General features: G+C 53.9%; 2 protein-coding genes across 5 annotated transcripts in view; one reads left to right on the top strand and one right to left on the bottom strand.

Moving 5' to 3' along the window:
* KCNAB2 (potassium voltage-gated channel subfamily A regulatory beta subunit 2) overlaps nucleotides 1–9,094 on the bottom strand; it is a gene marked incomplete at its 5' end in the record, with an annotated part of 93,903 nt that extends 84,809 nt beyond the window's left edge. For both annotated transcript variants that reach the window (XM_079946218.1, XM_079946216.1), the window contains one exon: nucleotides 8,860–9,094. The remainder of the gene's footprint in view (nucleotides 1–8,859) is intronic.
* A 218-nt stretch (nucleotides 9,095–9,312) lies between these two features.
* NPHP4 (nephrocystin 4) overlaps nucleotides 9,313–22,643 on the top strand; it is a 136,187-nt gene continuing 122,856 nt past the window's right edge. For all 3 annotated transcript variants that reach the window (XM_079946186.1, XM_079946185.1, XM_079946187.1), the window contains exons 1-3: nucleotides 9,313–9,388; nucleotides 10,367–10,416; nucleotides 21,854–22,023. In XM_079946186.1, coding sequence (XP_079802312.1) covers nucleotides 21,889–22,023 — 135 coding nt within the window. In that variant the 5' untranslated portion in view covers nucleotides 9,313–9,388; nucleotides 10,367–10,416; nucleotides 21,854–21,888. The remainder of the gene's footprint in view (nucleotides 9,389–10,366; nucleotides 10,417–21,853; nucleotides 22,024–22,643) is intronic.

Raw genomic sequence — 22,643 nt, 5'->3', positions numbered from 1 at the left:
CTCCCCGAGCCCCAGTTTCCCTCTCCTCAAGACAGGCTGGACCACGTGCGTCAAAGAGTAAGAAGCCTGAAGGGACTTCCCTGAGGACTGTTGGCTGGAGGCGCCCAGGGGCCCCAGCCCCACAGTAATGAATGAAATAAAGCCCCGTAGTACTTCAAATGCCCGCTGGCTTGGGGGCTGCTATAGAGACCAGGGGTTCTGCCTGAACCTGGGAGCAAGTGTCCTCTCGTCCCCTCAAGGGATTGGGGAAGGGTCCCCTGAGCTGTGCCCTCTCCCCCTGAACTGGGGCCCTTTTTGTTTTCAGAGCTTTGGGTGACTGTTTGGGGCTGCACCTGCTGCCGCCTCGCCTGCTGTCCGCAAAGGCTGCTACCCAGGGGCCCACGTGGCTGTACCATGGGTCCTCACCAGGGCCTCCCAGCAGGTGGCTGGGAGCCTCCAGCAGTTCCCCACGGTTACCATGGTTACCAGGCTGGGGGAGGGTGGGGAGAAACCCTGTCCTCCGCATCCCTCCCAGTGGTACCCCAGTGGGCTTTGTCAGAACCTTCCAGCCCTGGGTGAGGCAGAGAGTGAGGGCCCAGCTGGGCACACAGGCTCCGTGTGTGTTTTAGGGGGAGCTGTGGTAATCACGGTAGCTGGAGCAGCTCAGGGCTCCCGAGGGAACCACGGGCACGGGACAGGGCTGGGGGCCTTGAGGGACCTGGGCAGCTTCCTTTCCCCCGTTCTGGATGCGTGACCCAGCTTAGCCCCACAGAGGAGCCTCATCTGTCCCTTTGCTCCTGCCAAGGACGTGGGATGCCTGGAATAGGGATTGCAAATTCCAACACAACATCGTCCCCTTTCTGCACGGACACAGGTGCTCTGACTCCCAGCAGCAGGGGATGCCTCCCCGTTTACACCCTCCTGTGTCCTGGTCAGGATACATCTTTCTTCTAAAGATGAGCAGCCCCTGAGATCTCTCCTCACTTAGCCCAGCGTCCCTCTCCTGAGGTCCCCCCAATACCCCAGGCCATCTCTCACCTTCTGGCACAGCTCTTCCTGCCCAGAAGACCGCCCTGTCCCTTCTCCCTCTGTCACCCAACACAGAGCCACACCGGCTCCAGCCCCGCTTCCTCCCTTCCCGACCACGTGGGATGCACACTGCCCCGTCCTGCCTGCTGGGCCTGCAGACAATTCCGTTTTCGCCCGAGTGGCACCTCCGTGGGCTGGAGCCCGTGTCTCCTCCCCCACCGACTGTGGGCCCTGAGGGCAGTGGCCTCGTCTACCCCCCTGCTTCTCGGGTCAGTGAAGGAAGGGGTGACGTGCAGCATGGCCACACCTGCACAAAGCCAGAGCAGGAGCAGGGTCGCTCCTACAATCAACCACCGTCCCTCGAGTTGCGACATCAGGCCCAGGGCAGCCGATGAGTCTCATCTGAACAGGCTCTTTATTTAGGACGTGGGTCCACATTTACCCATAGGAGCTGTCCCACGAGCCGTCAGAGGCCTTTCCCAAACCCATCCTTCGGGGTGAGGAGGGAGTATGGCAGCATTCCCAGTAGCATCCCTGGAGCCTCTGATGTGTCCTGGGCAGGACGTGGGCAGGTATAAGCAGGGAGGCGTCCCCAGCGCCTGTGCCCCTACAGAAAGGGAGCGATGTTTTGTTGGGATTTGCAATCCCTATTCCGGGCATCCCATGATCTTGGCAAGAACAAAGGGACAGTGATGGCTCCGGGCAGCCTAAGCTGGGTGACAAAAAACCTTCTCCTCAGTGAGAGGCAAAGGCAACGCTCCCCAGGGGGGTGAGGGAGCCACTGAGCAGAGGTGGGGGCTCGCGAGAGGGGGAGGGGAGATGCCACAGGTTCAGTCCCAAGTGACAGGCTGGCTCCCGGGAGGGATGCCCACTTCCGTCACACGGGGCAGGTGCTCAGAGAGTCAGCATCCTGACCAAAGCTCATTCCAGGAGCACTGGGGCACCACCAACACCAGCATCTCCCCACCCCCCGCAGGATTAAAGCTCGATTTGGGATCCGAAGCTGACAAAAGCGTAGCAGGTCGCCCAGTAGCACAGGGGCTTCCTACGTTCCACAGTGTTGAAGAAGCCCCAGGAAGGCTTGCTCATCAGAGCTTCCAACGATCAAGGCGTGTTTCCTTGGGTGCTGCTTTACGAAGTGGAAATGGGAAAGTTTATGACAGCCTGGGGAGTGTTTCTCAAAGTGTGGACTTGGAACCCTGGGCCAGTGGCTGCTGAGCTGCACCAGGACCCACAGGGGCTGTTTTCAGGCACTGCCCCCTGGGACTCCGATGTGTGCCCCGGGGCTCAGGACTGCCTGGCACCACTGGGGCCACTGCAGTCTCCGCATTCTTATCCTCTGCAGCTGCATCATATGCAGAGCCGCCCATGAAGCTGGAAGGATGAGCCCCGCAGTTCACAGGGGACCCCAGAAGTGTCCCCATAAGGGCAGGACACAGAATCACGCACCATGGAGACTGAGGAGGCGGCCGATGGACCCGGTTAACCAGAAAACTGACTTTTCTTCCCACCCACCTGCTAACCCCGGGAGCACGCCCCCTCTCGCCTCCCTTCCTTCTTTCACTGTCACATTTCTCAAGGACCATTTAGGCAGCAGAGTGCAAAGGTCGGGGGGCAGGCGCTGGCACCCGACAGCCGGGGTTCAGATCCTGACTCCTCGATAGTGCCCTGTGGCCTGAGGATAGGCACCTCGGCTTTCAGTGACTGTTTCTGCACCAGTAAAATGCGGGCAACGGCAGCTCCTTGAATTGAAGAAGTGGACACAGAACAGGGCAAAGACGTGGCATGTGCACCTGTTATGGGGGGGCAGCTGTTGCCTCCCCTCTTGGCAGAGACTGTGGCCCCAGCAGCGTGGGGCCCACCTGATGCAGCGGACACCTGCCCCCACCTTCTGTCTCCCTCTATGACTGGGCTCCAGGATAACCCAGGGTTTCCTCCTGTCTTGACCTTCACCTTCCCTCTCAAATCCTGCACTCACGGCCACTCCCTGGGCTCCGTCTTCTGCCCCCTTTACTCCTGGCCCCACCTCCTGGGTGACCTTGTCCACTGCCAAGGCTGTGAGTGGTGGGGGGCTGGCAATCACCTCTGGCTTGAACCCCGTTTGAACCCATGGCTGTCCCTCTCGATGCCCACAGCCATGACTGGCCGAGGCAAAGACCTTGGACCCAACGAGGCAGGGTCAGCAGGATGTAGCCCGAGCAGACCCAGCGATGAAAAGGGGACCTGGGGCTCCCCTTACTGCCCGCATCTCACTGCCACCCGGCTCCACGGCAGCTTTGCTGTGATGCTCTCCTGCCTACTCATTCTACTCATCTGCTCGAGACACACTTACGGGGTCCCACCCTGTGCGCAATGCTGGGCCTACAGCAGCACACAACACAGATAACGGTCTCTCTTTAGGATGACACGCGATCTCCCCTGCCATCACACATGGTCCACACCCCACACTGCAGACACATCTGCCTCCTTCATCCCGGTGTGGACATGTCACTGCTGGCTCCAAAACCCCCAGGGGTCTGACGGCTGGTCTCCCAGATCTCAGTTCCTGCTCCCCCTCAACGACTCCCATATTCACGCCCCACCTGTGCTGCCCCTGGGCCTCGGCCACTGTCCAAACCCCTGGTCCTCCCTCCGGGGCCTGGCCTGTGCAGGGCTCTCTCCAGGCAGTCCTTTCCCAGTTTTGCTATCACAACCCTGTCTTCTTTCAGGGTCTGGGTCAAGTATCAAGCCCGCCTGCCCCCCATCTCTCCTCTATCAGCAGAGGCTTCTCTGATGGTTCCTGGTCTGTGGTCGGGTTAGGCGGGTCTTGCTCACCCTTGGCCTTTCAAATGTCTGCCGCAGAGGGCTTTCCCATCGGCGGTAGTTATAGGTTTGAAACAATGCTTAAATTCTAATTTACTTTTTAATGCGTGGATTCTTTAGAATTTCCTTGTGCTAGTTATTTCTGAGTCTTCTCCATCCACAAGGGGCAGGAAGGGCACTGTTTCCAGAGAGACCCTGCCACCGCAGAGCACTCGGGAAGGCAAGGCTCCCGGGCAGATTTCTAGCTCCTTCTGCCCTGGGCTGTATTTGACAGCGTGTGGACATCAGGTTGCAGTTCACTCTGAGAGATCGTAAAGCTGCTGAAGGATGGAAAATGAAAACATGCTGTGCTGCAGAGGGTGGGCGTGCCTGGGGTGGGGCTCTGCAGCCCCCACGGGCTACTGTACAGGGCGGTAGGCGGGCAGACGGATGCCCCGCAGGCTTGCGCACCCGGCCCTCCAGGAGGCCTGGGGTTGGGAGGACAGGGCAAGCCGTGTCCCTCCACTCACTGGGAGGCCATGATCTGCAGAGACAGCAACAGGCTCCCCCCAACCCCCTTCCTCCACGAAAGCCGCCAGCTGGGTTCTCCCAGGCTGTTCCCCAGGAGCACCCAGCCCCTCTGAGGAGCCCCACGTGGGCTCATGAAATGACTCAGAAGGGGACCCCTGGGCTCCAGGTAGAGCGAAGGTTTGCGCTCAGTCTATGACTGGACACAGAGGCTGGGAAGCTGACGGAGTGCCCGCCCCGTGCCAGGGACTGTCCATATGCCTCTACTTGCCTCATTTCACCAATCCCGAAAAAGGGAGACACAAGTACAGGGCCAAGCGGCTGGGAGAGTAAGAACCGGACATTCAGAGAGCTAGTTCTCCACTGGGGGCCACGGGCCAAGACCCCAGACAGAGGGCCCTGCGGACGAGACCCAGTGTCTACGGGACCCAAGAAGTCGCTCGCTTACTGGGGAAACTAGCACGACGACGAACGGTTTGCCGGTTTGTTTTGAAGCCAGGGCAGGGATCTGAGCAGGAGAAGCATACACTTGGCTTTCAACCGTTGAGCTGGATGGCGGCTCTCAGCCACTCAGCAGCTGGAGCTCAAGATCAAGACCACGTTAGGCGGGGAAAACCCCCGAAGAGGGCTCAGGACCCTGGTGGGGAAAAGCTCCCTGCCGGATCTGCAGCACAGGTGTGAGGCTGAGGGACCGTCCCCAGCCCATCTCCGCTCTTCCCCCTTTCCCAGTCCTAGTTAATCTGTACCCTGTGTGGCATTAAGACAGTCAGTTCTGCAAGAGCCTGTGTGCTGGAGCTAGAGGGAGGAGAGGCTGACTGCAACGAGGAAGTTCAAGGGAGGCAGGCAGGTGCCAGGGATGTGGGTGAAATAGGATGAGGCGCACATACAAGCCTGTGGATGCCGGGTCTCCAGGGCTGACCACCTGGCCACTTGGTGGGGTAGGGGGTGACCTCCTGAGACCCTGTCCTCTGTGCTATGAGTTAGAAAGCGTGCGGGTGCAGGGCACACTTCAGCTGGGGGGGCCGGGCCCAGAGTGCATCCCTCAGTGTAGAGGGAGAGGAAGGCTAGCCCCGTTTTAGCCCCGCGGGATGTGGCAAAGGGTAAGAAGACCCAGCATCTGCTCAAGGCCACTCGGACAGGGAGACTCATGTTCTCACCAAGCGCAGGCCGGAGAGAAAGCTTGAAGCGCCCTCCGCCCCCACCCAGTGACCCGATGACCTGTTGGGTGATGTTCCCACCTGGCCCCTTGTGTGTTTTCTCCTGGGGAGGCCCTGTCCCTTTTTCTCCTCTGTACTGGCTGAGCCAAGGACCGCATTTCCTCCGAGTCACCCCAAAGAAAGGGGGGGCACGCTGTGGGTGGAGGGCTGAGCATGCTGGACTTCCCATCATGAGAAAGGCAGCTTCCACGTCCCTTGGGAGCTGGGATTGACCCTGACCCTCCTGCACTTTGGAGGGGACGCATCTCTGGGGCGTAAGGATTTCCTGCACTTGCTGATGGGCTGGAGGGGGCCTGGTGCAGTGGGAACAGAATCCAGGAGGCCGGGTCCCTCTCAGCACCGCTCTGTGTCTGTTTCCCATCCAGGCTAAGCAGCCCCCCTCGCAGGGCTGTTCAGGGTTAGTTACAAGGACCCGCGGCGAAGCAAGGTCGAGGTACAGAGGCCCTCTTCTTCCCTTTCATCTCACCCGGCGGCTCGGCCCCTTGCCATCTCTTTGATGACATCTTTGGAACCACAGGGCCCTGGCTCTGAGGAACTGCCAGGCCGGGCAGGACGCTGTCACCGAGAACTCTCTGTGGTTGGTAGCATCTCCCACCCCTGACAGCCCCAGTGACTCAGACGCAGCCGGGGTGCTGTTTCCTCCACGTGTGTCAGCACCATCTCACAAGTGCGTCCTGAAGGGTGGCTAGAGCTGGTGGCTGGCATGTTCCCGGGGTGCTGGTTTCCTCCAAGGGCAGTACCAAGGAAGTGACCTGGCTCAGACTGGTGGGAGGTACGGGGCCTGACGCGGCTCACCTGAGTGACCTTGGAGGAGTCTCTGACTTTGCCAAGGCTTCCCTTGTGTCCTCCAAAGGGGAAGATGCCCAACCCCTTGTAGCTCTAGCGTGCTCGCCTCTATGAGGCAGGCTCCCTGGCTGCAGAAAGGGGAGAGGAGGGGTCTCTGGCCCTGGACACCTTCAGAGACGGTCCTCCCCGAATGCTGCCTGCAGTGTCACTGTTCTGCCTATCATTCAGGGACTCCAGGAAATGGCTCTGGCTCTGGGACCTTTGGTGAAGCAAAGGTCATGGAGAAGTGAAGGTCAAGGACTAGATACACGCTCCTTCTAGCCAGAGTCCTGGGAAACCACACACGTTCGTTCCCCTGGATTCCAGCAGTGGAGGAGGCCTTCCTTTGCCACATGCGTGCTGCCCAGTTGCCATGGGCCCATCACCGACAAACAGGAAAGTCTAGAGGAGGCTGCCTCCCTTACCGGAAACTGTCAAACCAAAACTTGTGCCACTCACTTCCTCCTGAATCATCTGGGGTTTAGAAGATCATTGAAAAAGGAAAGAAAGCCAGCCCCATGGTGTGAAGCTTCTCAATCCGCCCCACCCCGGAGCTTGCTCACCCCTCCATCCCCCAGAGCCTCGGCCTGTGACCCTCGCCAGACGAGCAGTAGTGCCTCCCCCAGAGCCTCGGCCTGTGACCCTCGCCAGACGAGCAGTAGTGTCCGTCTTGCCACACCTCCCGTGTGCCACTGCTTTCACGCCCATTCATTCCCGTCCAGGCGCCACGTCCAGACCCAAAGGGTTTGAGCAGGAGACCCAGTTTCGCAGTGCTCGTGATCCTCCCTCCCCCTGTGCCCTGGTTCAGTCCCCACACTGTCCGCTGGCACAGCACAAAGAGGCACAAAGAACGGGACCTCGGTTTTGTAGGGGAGCCTCCAGCAGGCTGCTTTCGAGGTAGGAACGCGCTGCAGCCTGAACACCCTCGATGTCATGGAGGCCAGGGGTGGGCACGGAGAGTGTTCCTGATGGACAGGACCCCGGGAGCCAATGCCCTCTGGGCCCCCGTTGTGATGGCACAGGGGAAGGACCCCAAGAACCACACACAAGCCTGGGGTCTGCAGGTAGATGCAAACGCCAAGTAACAGTCAGGAGGGCAGGTGCCGCTCTCCACACTCAGGTCCCCAAACCCTGCAACGTGGGGCCTGAATGCGGTTTTGTGTGCAGAGCAGGAGGTTGCTCCTGGCATTGGGAGGCGGAAGGCGTTTGTGAGGGGGAGGAGAAGTTGCAGAGAAAGAAGAAATCCTGAAAGGACAGGCAGTGGGACAGCTGTGGCCTGAACTTGGTGTTCTTGCTCCTCGGATGTGGATGTATTAATTTCCATAAATGCTAATAGCTCATTTGCCCAAGAGCTATTACTTATGTCATCTCCCCTTGGATGCATTTCAACACAGGGCAGACAAGTGAAAGAGAAGAAAGGGCAGCCCCCCACTGGTGAGTTCCCATTCCCCAACCCTGTCCCCACCAGGCAGCTCAGGACTGTTCTAAGGTGGCCCCTCTAACTGCAGGGTCAAGACCCCCCTGCCTACGGCCCCACAACCAGGTCCCTATCATGCCAGGAGGCAAAGAAAGTTACCAACCCCAAAAATGCTGAATCACAAAGTAAGCTGAGTAGGATAGTGGGGGTGGGGTGGGAAGGGAGCCGGTGGCTAGGGGGGAAGGCAGGAAAGGGTGCTAAGGGGCTTCTCACCTGGAGCCCCCCAGGCCGCTCTAGACAAAGCGTAGACCCTAAAGGAGCCCCCAGACAAATGCCAGGAGGAGCAGAGCCAGGGTAGGCTGCCTGGGTGGGAGGGTGGGAAGGTGGGCAGGTACAGGACTGCCGCTGCAGCAGGAAGCGGTGCAGCAGCTGGGTCTCTGCGTCCTGCGTCCTGCAGGAGCAGGTAGGGGAGGTGGGGAGCGAAGAGAAGCTGAAGAGGGGGCAGGGGTATAGGGACCGGGGTGGGGTGGGGTGTGTAGGCAGCCAGATGAACTGGTGCAGGAGGGGAACGCCAAGGTCCTGGGGAGCAAGGCAAGGTGCAGAGAGGGCGCCCGCGGGGAGAGATGTAGCGATTGGGAGCAGAATGGGTGGGAAGATGGGGCCAGGGACCTGGAAGGAAAGGCAGGAGCAACAAGGAGAGAGATGGGGGGGATCGGTCCAGGAGCGCTCCGATGGGGCTGCGCTGAAAGGGGGATGGGGGAGGGGAGGCGAGGCTGCGGGAAAAGGAGGGGGCAGAGACGGGACGAGGGGAAGGATGAAGTTTGGGGCAGGGGTCGGGCATGGGAGCTAAAAGGTCGGGCGGGTTGGCAGATAGGGCAGGCAAGGGAGGACAGGATGGGGGCAGGGAGATGATGGAGAAGGAGGCGAGCCGGCTGGAGAGGAGGTGAGGACGGAGGCGGGCGCGGGGACGCGCTGGGGGAAAGGAGATGGAGAGTCAGCGCGGGCCTCGCGGGTACCCGCCGCCGCTTTCCCGACGCACGGCCGTCTACTGCGCGGACAGCCGGGGTCTCCCCCTGCACTCACCTGGGGGCTCCAGCTCCGGATCCTCTGCCCCGCTCCGGATCTTCCTTCCCGCCCTGTCCCTGCGACTTTAGCGCCCCCGAATCCCACTAGCTCCACCAGGTTCCGCCCGCAGCATCTTCACCTCGTGGGACGCCCGGGGCCACGCCTCTTCCAGCTTCTCATTGGCTGATATTCACGCCAGTCACATTCCTATTGGCAGAGGGATCGCCGACCATGCAAATCAGAACGGGCCCGCCGCCGCGCCTATTGGCTGGCGCTCCCGGAGCGGAGCCCCTGGATTTGGGCTCTGATTGGTCCCACGGTGCTGCTGACGCGAAGGTCGGGGTGCGGGTTCTTTCCCTTCCGAGACTCCTCGGGCGGGTGACAGCGGGCCGGGTGCCCCTCGGCCGGTCCTCGGACCGCAAGGCCTGCGGCTCCGGTGGGCACCGGCCGGCCGCCGGGCCTCTGGATCCGTCCGAGGGGCACATCCTCGAAAGCTTGGGGCTCGACGCCCCGGGGCGGGTGTGGCAGCTGCAGGCCCGTCTCCTAGGTAACGTTGCCCGCCGCGGGCGGAACCACGTTGGCTGGCTCCGCGGGGGAGGTTGGACGCAGCCCAGAGGCGCGGGGGCAGCCGAGCGGGTCAGGGCCTCGGGCCCGGGGTTGGGGTGATCCGTTTGTCTTTCCCCGGGGCCCGGTACCTGCGGGGCGCAGCGGTCGGGCGGGCGCGAGGCTGTGCCCGTGTCGGTCGCACCTCTTTCCCCCCGTCGTGACACTTGGTGCGGCCGGAGCCACAGGCTTCGGGGACTTCTTGGGGCTCAACCTCAGTACTCTGCCCCTAGACCCTGCGCCCCCTTGCAGCCCTCCAGCTTAAGGCGAGCGCGGTGCCGCCGGCCTGGGCTGTGCTGAGACCGCGGCGTTGGCCCTCCCCTTTTCCCCGTCGGACCCCTGCCGGGGACCCCTGCGTTGCCTGTCCCCACCGGGTTCCTGTCCCCCGCTGGCCCTGCCGACCCGTCCCAGCGCTGCCGCCCAGTGGAGATCTGGAGAATCCCTGGCCCTCGCAGGAGTCCCTGCCTTGATAGCCCTGCCTGCCTACGGCCTCCCCTGCAGCTGCTTCCACCTTCCCCTCCGCTGTCCAGCCCACCGACCTCCTGACCGCCTCCGAGCACCCCACCTGGGCCCTTCTCGAGACCCCAGTGCTCGGTCTCCTGCTCGCTTCTTCAGACTCAGAGGCCCCACCTTTGCATCCCTCTTCCATGCCTGCTTCCCTAGAAGACAGATGCCTTATCAGACCCGGTCCTGCCTTCGGTGTTGCACTGTGTCACTTGGGTTGAAGCATACGGAGGAAGTCTGGCCTCCCAAGCTTGTGTAGTTGGAAAAGGTGTCCTTTAGATGATGGTGGATAGTCGCCCCCAGTTCCCGCCCAGGTCTTCATCACAGCTCACTACACCCTCCAGTCCTCTGATTTTCAGAGGTCACAGCCACCTCCTTTGTGTGCTAACTTGCATCCTGTCTTTCTGCCTCTCTCCAGATACATTCCTCGAGGGCAGGACGGTTTCTCCAGGGCCTGGCACGTGGTAGGTAATCAAAGACTATTCCTTGAATGAGGAATTCCAGGCAGTGCTTAAGCAGACCTCTACTTACTCTCAAAAAAGCTCCCCAAAGCTTTCAGGTCTCAGGCATTCCAGATTTTGTTCACTTCTGGGAGGGAAGCTTCCCTGTGACCGGGCAGCTCCTGCGGTTCCTGCTCCTCCCTTGCCTTGGTGAACCACTGCTTGTGAGACATCAACCCAGCCTAGCACTTCGGCGCCCGGATTCCCTCCTCTTCTCTACCCTCCCTCCCCCGCCAAAGAAAGGAGTCTGGATCAGGCTTGTCTCCTGTGTGCTGCTCCCACTCGCCCCCTTGTTCTTTTAAATTTTATTTTATTATTATTTTTTTATACAGCAGGTTCTTAATTAGTCTATTTTATACATATTAGTGTGTATACGTCAATCCCAATCTCCCAATTCATCCCACCATCCCCCCACCCCGCCCCTGCTTTCCCCCCTTGGTGTCCATACGTTTGTCCTCTACATCTGTGTCTCTATTTCTGCTTTGCAAACCGGTTCATCTGTACCATTTTTCTAGATTCCACAGATATGCATTAATATACGATATTTGTTTTTCTCTTTCTGACTGACTTCACTCTGTATGACGGTCTCTGGGTCCATCCACGTCTCTACAAGTAACCCAATTTTGTTCCTTTTTATGGCTGAGTAATATTCCATTGTATATATGTACCACATCTTCTCTATCATTTTGTCTGTTGATGGCCATTTAGGTTGCTTCCATGACCTGGCTATTGTAAACAGTGCTGCAATGAACATCGGGGTGCATGTGTCTTTTTGAATTATGGTTTTCTCTGGGTACATGCCCAGTAGTGGGATTGCTGGGTCATGTGGTAGTTCTATTTTTAGTTTTTTAAGGAACCTCCATACTGTTCTCCATAGTGGCTGTTTCAATTTACATTCCCACCAGCAGTGCAAGAGGGTTGCCTTTTCTCCACAACCTCTCCAGCATTTGTTGTTTGTAGATTTTCTGATGATGCCCATTCTAACCGATGTGAGGTGATACCTCATTGTAGTTTTGATTTGCATTTCTCTAATAATTAGTGATGTTGAGCAGCTTTTCATGTGCCTCTTGGCCATCTGTATGTCTTCGGAAAAATGTCTGTTTAGGTGTTCTGCCCATTTCTTGATTGGATTGTTTGTTTTTTTTTAATACTGAGCTGCATGAGTTCTTTATCTGTTTTGGAGATTAATCGTTTGTCTGTTGATTCGTTTGCAAATATTTTCTCCCATTCTGAGGGTTGTCTTTTCATCTTGTTTATTGTTTCCTTTGCTGGGCAAAAGCTTTTAAGTTTCATGAGGTCCCATTTGTTTATTTTTGTTTTTATTTCCATTTCTCTAGGAGGTGGGTCAAAAAGATCTTGCTGTGATTTATGTCAGAGGGTGTCCTTTCTATGTTTTCCTCTAAGAATTTTATAGTGTCCGGTCTTACATTTAGGTCTTTAATCCATTTTGAGTTTATTTTTGTGTATGGTGTTAGGGAGTGTTCTAATTTCATTCTTTTACATGTAGCTGGCCAGTTTTCCCAGCATCATTTATTGAAGAGACTGTCTTTTCTCCATTGTATATCCTTGCCTCCGTTGTCATAGATTAGTTGAGCATAGGTGCGTGAGTTTATTTCTGGGTTTTCTATCCAGTTCCATCGATCTGTATTTCTGTTTTTGTGCCAGTACCATATTGTCTTCATTACTGCAGCTTTGTAGTATAGTCTGAAGTCACGGAGTCTGATTCCTCCAGCTCCATGTTTTTCCCTCAAGACTGCTTTGGCTATTTGGGGTCTTTTGTGTCTCCATAAAAATTTTAAGATTTTTTTCTAGTTCTGTAAAAAAGACCATTGATAATTTGATAGGGATTGCACTGAATCTGTAGATTGCTTTGGGTAGTGTAGTCATTTTCACAGTATTGATTCTTCCAATCCAAGAGCATGGTATATCTCTCCATCTGTTTGTGTCATCTTTGATTTCTTTCATCAGTGTTTTATAGTTTTCTGAGTACAGATCTTTTACCTCCTTAGGTAGGTTTATTCCTAGGTATTTTATTCTTTTTGTTGCAATGGTGAATGGGATTGTTTCCTTAATTTCTCTTTCTGATCTTTCATTGTTAGTGTATGGGATGCAAGGGACTTCTGTGCATTAATATTGTATCCTGCCACTTTACCAAATTCATTGATTGGCTCTAGTAGTTTTCTGGTGGCACCTTTAGGATTATCTATGTATAGTGTCATGTCATTTGCAGACAGTGACAGTTTTACTTCTTCTTTTCCAATTTGTATTCCTTTCTTTTTCTTCTCTGATTGCCGTGACTAGGACTTCCAATATTATGTTGAATAATAGTGACGAGAGTGGACATCCTTGTCTTGTTCCTGATCTTAGATAAATGCTTTCAGTTTGTCACCATTGAGAGTGATGTTTGCTGTGGGTTTGTCGTATATGGCCTTTATTATGTTGAGGTAGTTTCCCTCTATGCCCACTTTCTGGAGAGTTTTTATCATAAATGGGTGTTGACTTTTGTCAAAAGCTTTTTCCGCAGCTTTTGAGATGATCAAATGGTTTTTATTCCTCAGTTTGTTAATATGGTGTATCACATTCATTGATTTGCATATATTGAAGAATCCTTGCATCCCTGGGATAAATCCCACTTGATCATGGTGTATGATCCTTTAAATGTGCTGTTGGATTCTGTTTGCTAGTATTTTGTTCGGAATTTTTGCATCTATATTCATCAGTGATATTGGTCTGTAATTTTCTTTTTTTGTAGTATCTTTGTCTGGTTTTGGTATCAGGGTGATGGTGGCCTCGTAGAATGAGTTTGGGAGTGTTCCTTCTTCTGCGATTATTTGGAAGAGTTTGAGAAGGATTGGCGTTAGCTCTTCTGTAAATGTTTGATAGAATTCACCTGTGAAGCCATCTGGTCCTGGACTTTTGTTTGTTGGAAGATTTTTAATCACAGTTTCAATTTTATTACTTGTGATGGGTCTGTTCATATTTTCTATTTCTACCTGGTTCAGTCTTGGAAGGTTGTACCTTTCTAAGAATTTGTCTATTTATTCCAGGTTGTTCATTTTATTGGCATACAGTTGCTTGTAGTAGTCTCTTATGATGCTCTGTATTTCTTCGGTGTCTGTTGTAACTTCTCTTTCATTTCTAATTTTATTGATTTGAGTCCTCTCCCTCTTTTTCTTGATGAGTCTGGCTAAAGGTTTATCAATTTTTTTTATCTTCTCAAAGAACCACGTTTTAGTTTTATTGGTCTTTGCTATTGTTTTCTTTGTTTCTATTTCATTTATTTCTGCTGTGATGTTTATGATTTCTTTCCTTCTACTAACTTTGGGTTTTGTTTGTTCTTTCTCTAGTTCCTTTAGGTGTAAGGTTAGATTGAGATTTTTTTCTTGTTTCTTGAGGTAGGATTGTATTGCTATAAGCTTCCCTTTTAGAACTGTTTTTGCTGCATCTCACAGTTGTGTTTTTGTTGTCATTTGTCTCTAGGTATTTTTTGATTTTCTCTTTGATTTCTTCAGTGATCTCTTGGTTATTTAGTAGTGTATTGTTTAGCCTCCATGTGTTTGTGTTTTTTACGGTTTTTTTCCTGTAATATATTTCTCATCTCATACTGTTGTGGTTGGAAAAGATGCTTGATACAATTTCAATTTTCTTAAATTATCCGAGGCTTGATTTGTGACCCAAGATGTAATTTATTCTGGAGAATGTTCCATGCGCACTTGAGAAGAAAGTGTAATCTGCCTTTTTCGGATGGAATGTCCTATAAATATAACTTAAATCTATTTGGCCTATTGTGTCATTTAAAGCTTGTGTTTCCTTATTTTCTGTGTGGATGATCTGTCCATTGGTGTAAGTGAGGTGTTAAAGTCCCCCACTATTATTGTGTTACCATCAATTTCCTCTTTTATAGCTGTTAGCATTTGCCTTATGTATTGAGTGCATATGTTGGGTGCATATGTATTTATAATTGTTATATCTTCTTCTATGTTGGGTGCATATATATTTATAATTGTTATATCTTCTTCTTGGATTGATCCCTTGATCATTATGTAGTGTCCTTCCTTGTCTCTTGTAACATACTGTATTTTAAAGTCTATTTTATCTGATATGAATATTGCTACTCCAGCTTTCTTTTGATTTCCATTTGCATGGAATATCTTTATCCATCCCCTCACTTTCAATCTGTATCTGTCCCTAGGTCTGAAGCGTGTCTTTTATAGACAGCATATATACGGGTCTTGTTTTTGAATCCATTCAGTGAGCCTGTGTCTTTTGGTTGGAGCATTTAATCCATTGACATTTAAGGTAATTCTCGATATATATGTGCCTATTACATTTTCTTAATTGTTTTGGGTTTGTTTTTGTAGGTCCTTTTCTTCTCTTGTGTTTCCCACTTAGAGCAGTTCCTTTAGCATTTGTTGTAAAGCTGGTTTGGTGGTGCTGAATTCTCTGAGCTTTTGCTTGTCTGTAAAGCTTTTGATTTCTCCATCGAATCTGAATGAGATCCTTGCCGGGTAGAGTAATCTTGGTTGTAGGTTCTTCCCTTTCATCACTTTAAATATATCATGCCACTCCCTTCTGGCTTGTAGAGTTTCTGCTGAGAAATCAGCTGTTAACTTTATGGGAGTTCCCTTGTATGTTATGTGTAGTTTTTCCCTTGTTGCTTTCAATAATTTTCCTTTGTCTTTAATTTTTGTCAATTTGGTTACTATGTGTCTCGGCGTGTTTCTCCTTGGCTTTATCCTGCCTGGGACTCTCTGCACTTCCTGGACTTGGGTGGCTATTTCCTTTCCCATGTTAGGGAAGTTTTCGACTATAATCTCTTCAAATATTTTCTCAGTTCCTTTCTCTCTCTCTTCTCCTTCTGGGACCCCTGTAATGCAAATGTTGGTGCATTTAATGTTGTCCCCGAGGTCTCTCAGGCTGTCTTCACTTCTTTTCATTATTCTGTTCTCCGGCAGTGAGTTCCACCGTTCTGTCTTCCAGGTCACTTATCCGTTCTTCTGCCTCAGTTATTCCGCTATTGATTCCTTCTAGTGTAGTTTTCATTTCAGTTATTGTATTGTTCATCTCTGTTTGTTTGTTCTTTAATTCTCCTAGGTCTTTGTTAAACATTTCTTGCATCTTCTCGATCTTTGCCTCCATTCTTTTTCCGAGGTCCTGGCTGGATCATCTTCACTATCATTATTCTGAATCCTTTTTCTGGAAGGTTGCCTATCTCCACTTCATTTAATTGTTTTTCTGGGGTTTTATCTTGTTCCTTCATCTGGTACCTAGCCCTCTGCCTTTTCATCTTGTGCATCTTTCTGTGAACGTGTTTTTTGTTCCACAGGCTCCAGGATTGTAGTTCTTCTTGCTTCTGCTGTCTGCCCTCTGGTGGATGAGGCTACCTAAGAGGCTTGTGCAAGCTTCCTGATGGGAGGGACTGGTGGTGGCTAGAGCTGGGTGTTGCTCTGGTGGGCAGAGCTCAGTAAAACTATAATCTGCTTGTCTGCTGATGGGTGGGGCTGGGTTCCCCCTGTACGTCGTTTGGCCTGAGGCGACCCAACACTGGAGCCTACCTGGTCTTTGGTGGGGCTAATGGCAGACTCCGGGAGGGCTCTCACCAAGGAGTACTTCCCAGAACTGCTGCCAGTGTCCTTGTCCTCACCGTGAGCCACAGCCACCCCCGGCCTCTGCAGGAGACCCTCCAACACTAGCATGTAGGTCTGGTTCAGTCTCCCCTGGGGTCACTGCTCCTTCCCCTGGGTCCCGATGTGCACACTACTTTGTGTGTGCCCTCCAAGAGTGGAGTCTCTGTTTCCCCTAGTTCTGTTGAAGTCCTGCAATCAAATCCCGCTAGCTTTCAAAGTCTGATTCTCTGGTAATTCCTCCTCCCGTTGCTGGACCCCCAGGCTGGGAAGCCTGACGTGGGGCTTGGAACCTTCACTCCAGTGGGTGGACTTCTGTAGTATAAGTGTTCTCTAGTTTGTGAGTCACCCACCCAGCGGTTATGGGATTTGACTTTATCGTGATTGCACCCCTCCTACCGTCTCACTGTGGCTTCTCCTTTGTCTTTGGATGTGGGGCATCTTTTTTGGTGAGTTCCAGTGTCTTCCTGTCGATGATTGTTCAGCAGTGAGTTGTGATTCCGGTGCTCTCGCAAGAGGGAGTGAGCGCACGTCCTTCTACTCCGCCATCTTGAACCAGTCTCCACCCCCTTGTTTTTGTCCCACTGGATATTTAGATTCTTGAAGACAGGGCATTTGACAGTCCGCTTCATGGTGTGTGGACTGGGACAGAACGAGTGCTTGGTGGATATTTGTTGACCGGATCTGCAGAAGCAAAGACCTCAAGGGAACTTTATAGCCGCTCCTTTTGTAGATGCAAAACAGACGCCTGGAGGGCAAAAGACTTTCCAGAAGTCTGAGAGGAGGGGGGGATCAGCCCGGTCCTGGACCAGTGCCCTCTCTTTGCCCTTAGGGCCTCTGCTCCTTTGCCTCTCCTGGCCTTGGTAGGCAGAGGGCTGGCATGGCTATAATGTCTTTTTTTTTTTTTTTTTTTTTTTTGCTGTACGCGGGCCTCTCACTGTTGTGGCCTCTCCCCTTGCGGAGCACAGGCTCGGGACGTGCAGGCTCAGCAGCCGTGGCTCACAGGCCCAGCCGCTCCGTGGCATGTGGGATCTTCCCGGACCGGGGCACGAACCCGCGTCGCCTGCATCGGCAGGCGGACTCCCAACCACTGCGCCACCAGGGAAGCCCGGCTATAATGTCTTTGATGTGAGTGTGACTGGCTGTGTGCTTTCAGACTGGCTGTTTAACCTCTGAGCTTCACTTTCCACATCTATAAGATGGGGACAGTAATGTTACTTACCTTATGGAGATGTTGGAATAATGAAAATGAAGATGTTTGTGAGTGCCTGGCTCATGATAAGGATTCAATGAAAGCTGGTGCCTTTTCTTTATTTCCCCTCTGGAGAGCCCACTGTACCCTTCTCTTGGGCTCAAAGCATGGGGCCCTCCCAGTTTTCCCTTTTTTGTTCATCTAGCCCCAAAGGCCTCTCTGCCCTTCCTCCGCAGCCTTCTTAATTCCTCCACAGCATAACTTAGTGATTTGCTGAATCACTAAAAAAGTTTTCACCGAGGGCCTAGTCTTGACCTCATGGAGCTCAGTCCTGCAGGGCGACCGGGACCCCGTAGCCTGGTGGAGCCTGGTGGAGCGGGGTGCCTTCTGTGACAGCGTCCTGTGTGGGAGATGGAGGTAGCTCCTGATCTGACTTCCCAAGGAAGAGGAGGAATCACCCCGGGGTGTGCGCCTGATGGCCTGGTGGGTGGCACGGGCGTGGTGTCCGGGAGGAACTGAAGCAACGGCAGCGCGGAGTGGACGGGAGTGAGGGCTGGGTGAGAGCCGTTCTGGGTGGGGGGCTGGGGGACGCAAGCGCTCTGCGTGTCCCAGAGCCCCTGGGACAGTCTGGGCTCCCGCCCGCAGGAGGCTGTGTCTCAGGAGTCCCCTCCCTCCATCACCCTCTTGGAATGTTGCTGCCTGCCTGCACCTGTCCATCTCAGTTCTTTGATGTTGGGTGGCCTGCCTTTCCGAGTCGCTGCCTCTTGTGCCGGTGCATCTCCTGCTGGTGCTGCCTGGGGCCTCTGTTTTGTGTCCCCTGCCCGGGTGACCATAGTGGAAGGGCTCTGTAGCAGCTCCCCGCCAAGTGTGGTGCTGGGTCCCACTTCCCTCAGGGGAGTGCGGGGAGGTACTGGCTCAGGTATCCGGGGCACGGGAGCAAAGTCTGGGGCGCCCTGCAAAGGAGGCTGCATCCTGGGCTCGGGAAACCCCGCGGGGCAGGGTGTGGGGCTGCGGGGGCCCCTTCTAGAGGACACCCTGCCGCGCGTGCTTTGCCTGTGCTCCCGAGGTAGGAAGGGCTTCCCTGTAGATATGCACTCGCTTTCTAAGAACAAACCTCCCAGTTTTATAGCTAATGTCAAGGAGAAAAGCACATTTTCCTGAAAGACAAATGTTTGGGAGTCAAGTTTACTGAAACTTAAATTTCATGATTGAATTTGATGAGTCCTGGTGGACAGCCTGGTACCACGGCCACAAGACAGTAGGTTCCCTTCTGCAAGCAGTGGGCCAGTGAGCAGATCAGTACAGGACAGGTGACAAGCGCTGAGGCCTGCTGGGTGTTGGTCAGACCTCTTCTGCTTACAGGTCATGGACACCTGTATGCGTTCCTGTGGCTTCTGTAACGAATTACCACAAACCGGGGGACCGAAAACAATTTATCTTCTTTCAGTTCTGAAGGTTAGAAGTCCGCAATCAGTCTCACTGGGATAAAGCCAAGGTGCGGGCAGGGCTGTGATCCTTCTGGAGGCTCCAGGGAGAATCGGGTTCCTGCTTTCTCCAGCTTCTAGAGGCGCCTGCGTTCCTCGGCTTGGGGTCCCTCCCTCCGTCTTCACGTCTCTCCCGCTTCTGCCCCGCCTGGCCTTTTCTCTGACCCCCCTGCCTCGCCCTCATCAGGACCCTTGTGACGATTTCAGGCCCACCTGCATAATCCGGGTGCTCTCCCCATCTCATGGTCTCTAACCTGATCATGCCCACAAAGTTCCTTTTGCCACGTGAAGGCCAATAATCATCGGCTCTGAGGATTGGGTTGGGGACGTCTTCGGGGGCCATTATTTAGCCGCCACAGGCCTTTACGGCTCCTGTAACTCAGCTCTGGTTGGGGTGGGGCTGCCTTCCATCAGGCTCTCTCCACCTGGAGGTCTGGGTCCTGCCGGCAGGGCCGTCTTCGCCACCCTCCATCTCCACCAGCTTCCCCTGGGCTGGCCTCTTACCTTAGGCTCTCCCTGGGGTGGCAGGGTGGCCCCTGGGGCTCCAGGCCGGCCTGGGCAGCTCCTGGCCTGGGGGAGAGACAGCCTGTCCAGAGGGCAGCGTGGCTGGAGTCCCAGGGAAGACACACCCAGTGTATGTCATGGGTTCTGGGAGGGCCGTTCCACAAAACAAGGGATATTGAGTAGACAAATGTAACCTACAAAGGAAGAAACCCCAAACTAACCAAAGTGCGCGCCTTCCTGTTTATACAGTCCGGATCTGGAGGCCGAGGGGTGTGCCCGCCCGAGGGGGTGCCGGGTGGGAGTGGCATTCCAGTGGGGGGCTGGGCCCCCGCCCTGAGGCCCACAGGGTGTGGGAGGGGGGCGGTCACATCCGTGCCTCCCAGGCCCCCTGCATTCCCAGCACAGCCTGTGAGCGTGGAGAGTGGGCCGGCTGCCCGAAGACTCGAATTTTGGCTTCCTGTAGAACAGCCCTTTTCCAGCTTTTGAGTGTCAGATCCCTTTATGCTTTAAAACGTGATTAAGGACTCCAAATAACGATAAAACTTGAGTGACTTCTACCAATATTTGTTATTGAGAAGCATCTACAGTGTTATTAATTCATTTAAAAACAGTAGACCTGTTACACGTTAACATAAAGATGTAGTTTTTTAATGAAAGCCAATTGCGTTTTCCGAAACAAAACCATGAGCAAGAACTGTGGGGTGGTTTTGCTTGTTTGCGAATCCCTTTAACATCCTGCTGACACACCGCTGGGGACTGCTTGGTCTGGTACAGGCTGCTCTGTTGTGATGGGTCATTTCGGCTGAAGTCTTTGAAGGAAATCCAGCCTCACCCCGCGGAGGGAGGAGGCCCTTAGAGAACTGGGGGTACCCTGCTTTGGTGCTCTACCCAAATCCACAGCGGTTGTTTCTTGCGGGTTTCTTGCGTGCAGTCTGACACCCTGTTCCTGAACTTTCACAGTGTTCGGGTGGATCTTTCATCCATGCAGAATTTTATGTCATTGTGCTTGTTCACTCGGAAAATACTGCTTCTGAGGGAGGCAGATCTTCCAGATATTGACACATCTAATCACACAATTTCAAAAGATCCCTTTCGTTCCCGGCACTACCCATCTCGTCAGGAAAGTCTTCAAAGAAGTATGCAGCTGTCTGGCTCACAGTGGAGGGTACAGATTTTCCCAATTCTGAATTTTGCCTGAAAGCTCAATTTTTTTGACGAGTTTTCCTTGCAGTGACAGGTTCATTTTGTTCACGTCTGAGAGATTGTCTACAAAGCACCCAAGTCTGAAAAACCATGGTTTGTCTCTGAGCCGTTCTTTTAGTGAGAGTGGTGTTGCTGAGTGAAAGAAGGAGCTAGTTAGTTCAGCTCGCAGAACAGCGATCACGCCCGGCTTACCCTGGGGTGACCGTTGTCTTTCATCTGGCAGCAGAAATGCTTCTCGTGTATTTCCCGTTTCATCACAGAGTGTTGAAAGCACTCATCCTCAAGGGTCAAGACGTCATAGAATCCATGGTTTTCACAGCTTCCCCAAGGACATTCTTAGGTGAAGCTGTTGGACGTTATGCCCTGAGAGGGGAAGAACCCAGGATGGCTCGTGGGGTGCGGTGCCGTTTGCCTCGGGGCGTAATGCGGCTTCACCCACCGTTGCCTTGCCGCCACCGGCGCCAATGCCAACCCAGTGAAAGAGGCAAGTGGCATCTGGAGGTTATGAAAATAGCTTTGACCCTGTGGAGCCCTTGACCACCTTGGGCAACCTCAGGGGTTTGGGAACCACGTTCAGAAAACTGCTGTCTTAGAAGATCAAAGCCCGTGCCTTCTTGCTTGCCATTTTAGCATACAGAATATGGCCTCTGTTCAAGGCCAAGAGCTTATGATTCTGTGTCAGCTGAAGACAGTCTCTCGAGAAGGTTCAGATCCCTGTCTGCTGGAAGGCGGGTAGCATCCTTATTGAGCCAGGTTGCCAAGGCACCCAGAGCACTCAAAAGCTGTCCCCACCTGGCTTCACCAACAAGACTGCATGTAGCTCAGCTGTCTTGGGTGCCGGACTTCAGGGGCCCCTTGAGCCAGGGCTCTCGTGATGACGTCTGGACCCGCTGGCCTTGCTCCTGCTCTGCCTGCCTTTTTGTATGTGTCTCAAGGTAGCTGCTCCTGTGGTGCCCGGGGCAGCTTCAGGCTGATGACGTCTCTGCTCCGAAGGCCACAGAAAAGAGTGTTTCCTCTCCTAACAGAACCAGCAGAAGCTCTGAGATCATATCTCGTTGGCTCTGAGTGGGTCATGTGCCCCAAGCCACTCTAAGACAGCCCTGGTTCCCGAGGCCTGGTGCCCTTGTGCAGGGCTCGACCTCCACAGCTGGACAAAGCACGTGCCGGTCCCTAAATCAGTCACTGAGACCGGGATAGGTGTGCTCTGGTTGGCCAGGGGAAGGTGGCGTGGGCGCCAGTCTGCTGCACTGGGGGGCTAGAGGGTGGGATGGCAGAGTGTGGGTTGCAGGGGTGGTGGTTTCCCTGGGGTTCCCGGGAGGTCGGAAACTTTCAGAACTGCTCTAAGAACTGTGGCCCTCATAACTCTTTTCTTTATTTGAACATGAATGCCGCAGGTAGTCCTAGAGGCCCCCAGCGACCCTCAGACCGGCAGAATGCACGACTGGCACAGGATCTTTGACCAAAACCTGCTGGTCCCTCCCCACACACAGAGAGCACGCCAGCCTCTAAAGGAGTCGACGGCATTTCAGTGTGTCCTGAAGTGGCTCGATGGCCCGCTCATTAAGCAGGTAGAGAAATTGGTTCTTTACTGTCAGACGCACGCTGTCACTGCTCTCACCTGAGATGGTATTGATTTTCACATGTTTATTTGAGTCTTGTACCGTACCCATCACCCCGGGCCTTGGCAGTACTCGGAGGTAAAGTGGTCCGTCAGCAAAGAGGATTTGTGATTCAGTGACTCGGTCAGCACTTTTGGCCCTGGCTAAAAGGCTTCTTTTTGCCTACAGTGGAGCAATCTAAAAACCCAGGTAATTCGAGTTCCTGGGTTATTTCCTGACCAGGTTGTTTGCAAGAGGTGGCCTTGTGCATGGCTCAGCATGGCCGGCTTTCAGCCTGGCAGTCAGAATAGCAGGGGCGGAGCTCTGGGCATCCTGGGAGATGTGCCTGGGAGGTACCACCGCCTTTGCACATTCAGGCCCTTGCTCTGTGGCTCTGCGTCCACCTGTGCCCTCCAGCCGCCGGGGGACCTGCCGGAGAAGCTGGCGCGTCTGTGCCTCCTCAGACCACCCACAGGATTGGATGGTCCTAGGGAGGCCCAGTGTCCTGGGGGGACGCACAGGAAGGATCCAGCCCTGCCAGTGTGAGCACGTGGCTTGGCAAGACCGTATCTTCTTCCTCTGCAGCTGGC

This window comes from Stenella coeruleoalba, assembly GCF_951394435.1.
Source record: "Stenella coeruleoalba genome assembly, chromosome: 1".
Lineage (NCBI taxonomy): Eukaryota > Metazoa > Chordata > Mammalia > Artiodactyla > Delphinidae > Stenella > Stenella coeruleoalba.
This window is presented reverse-complemented; position numbering and strand designations above follow the sequence as displayed.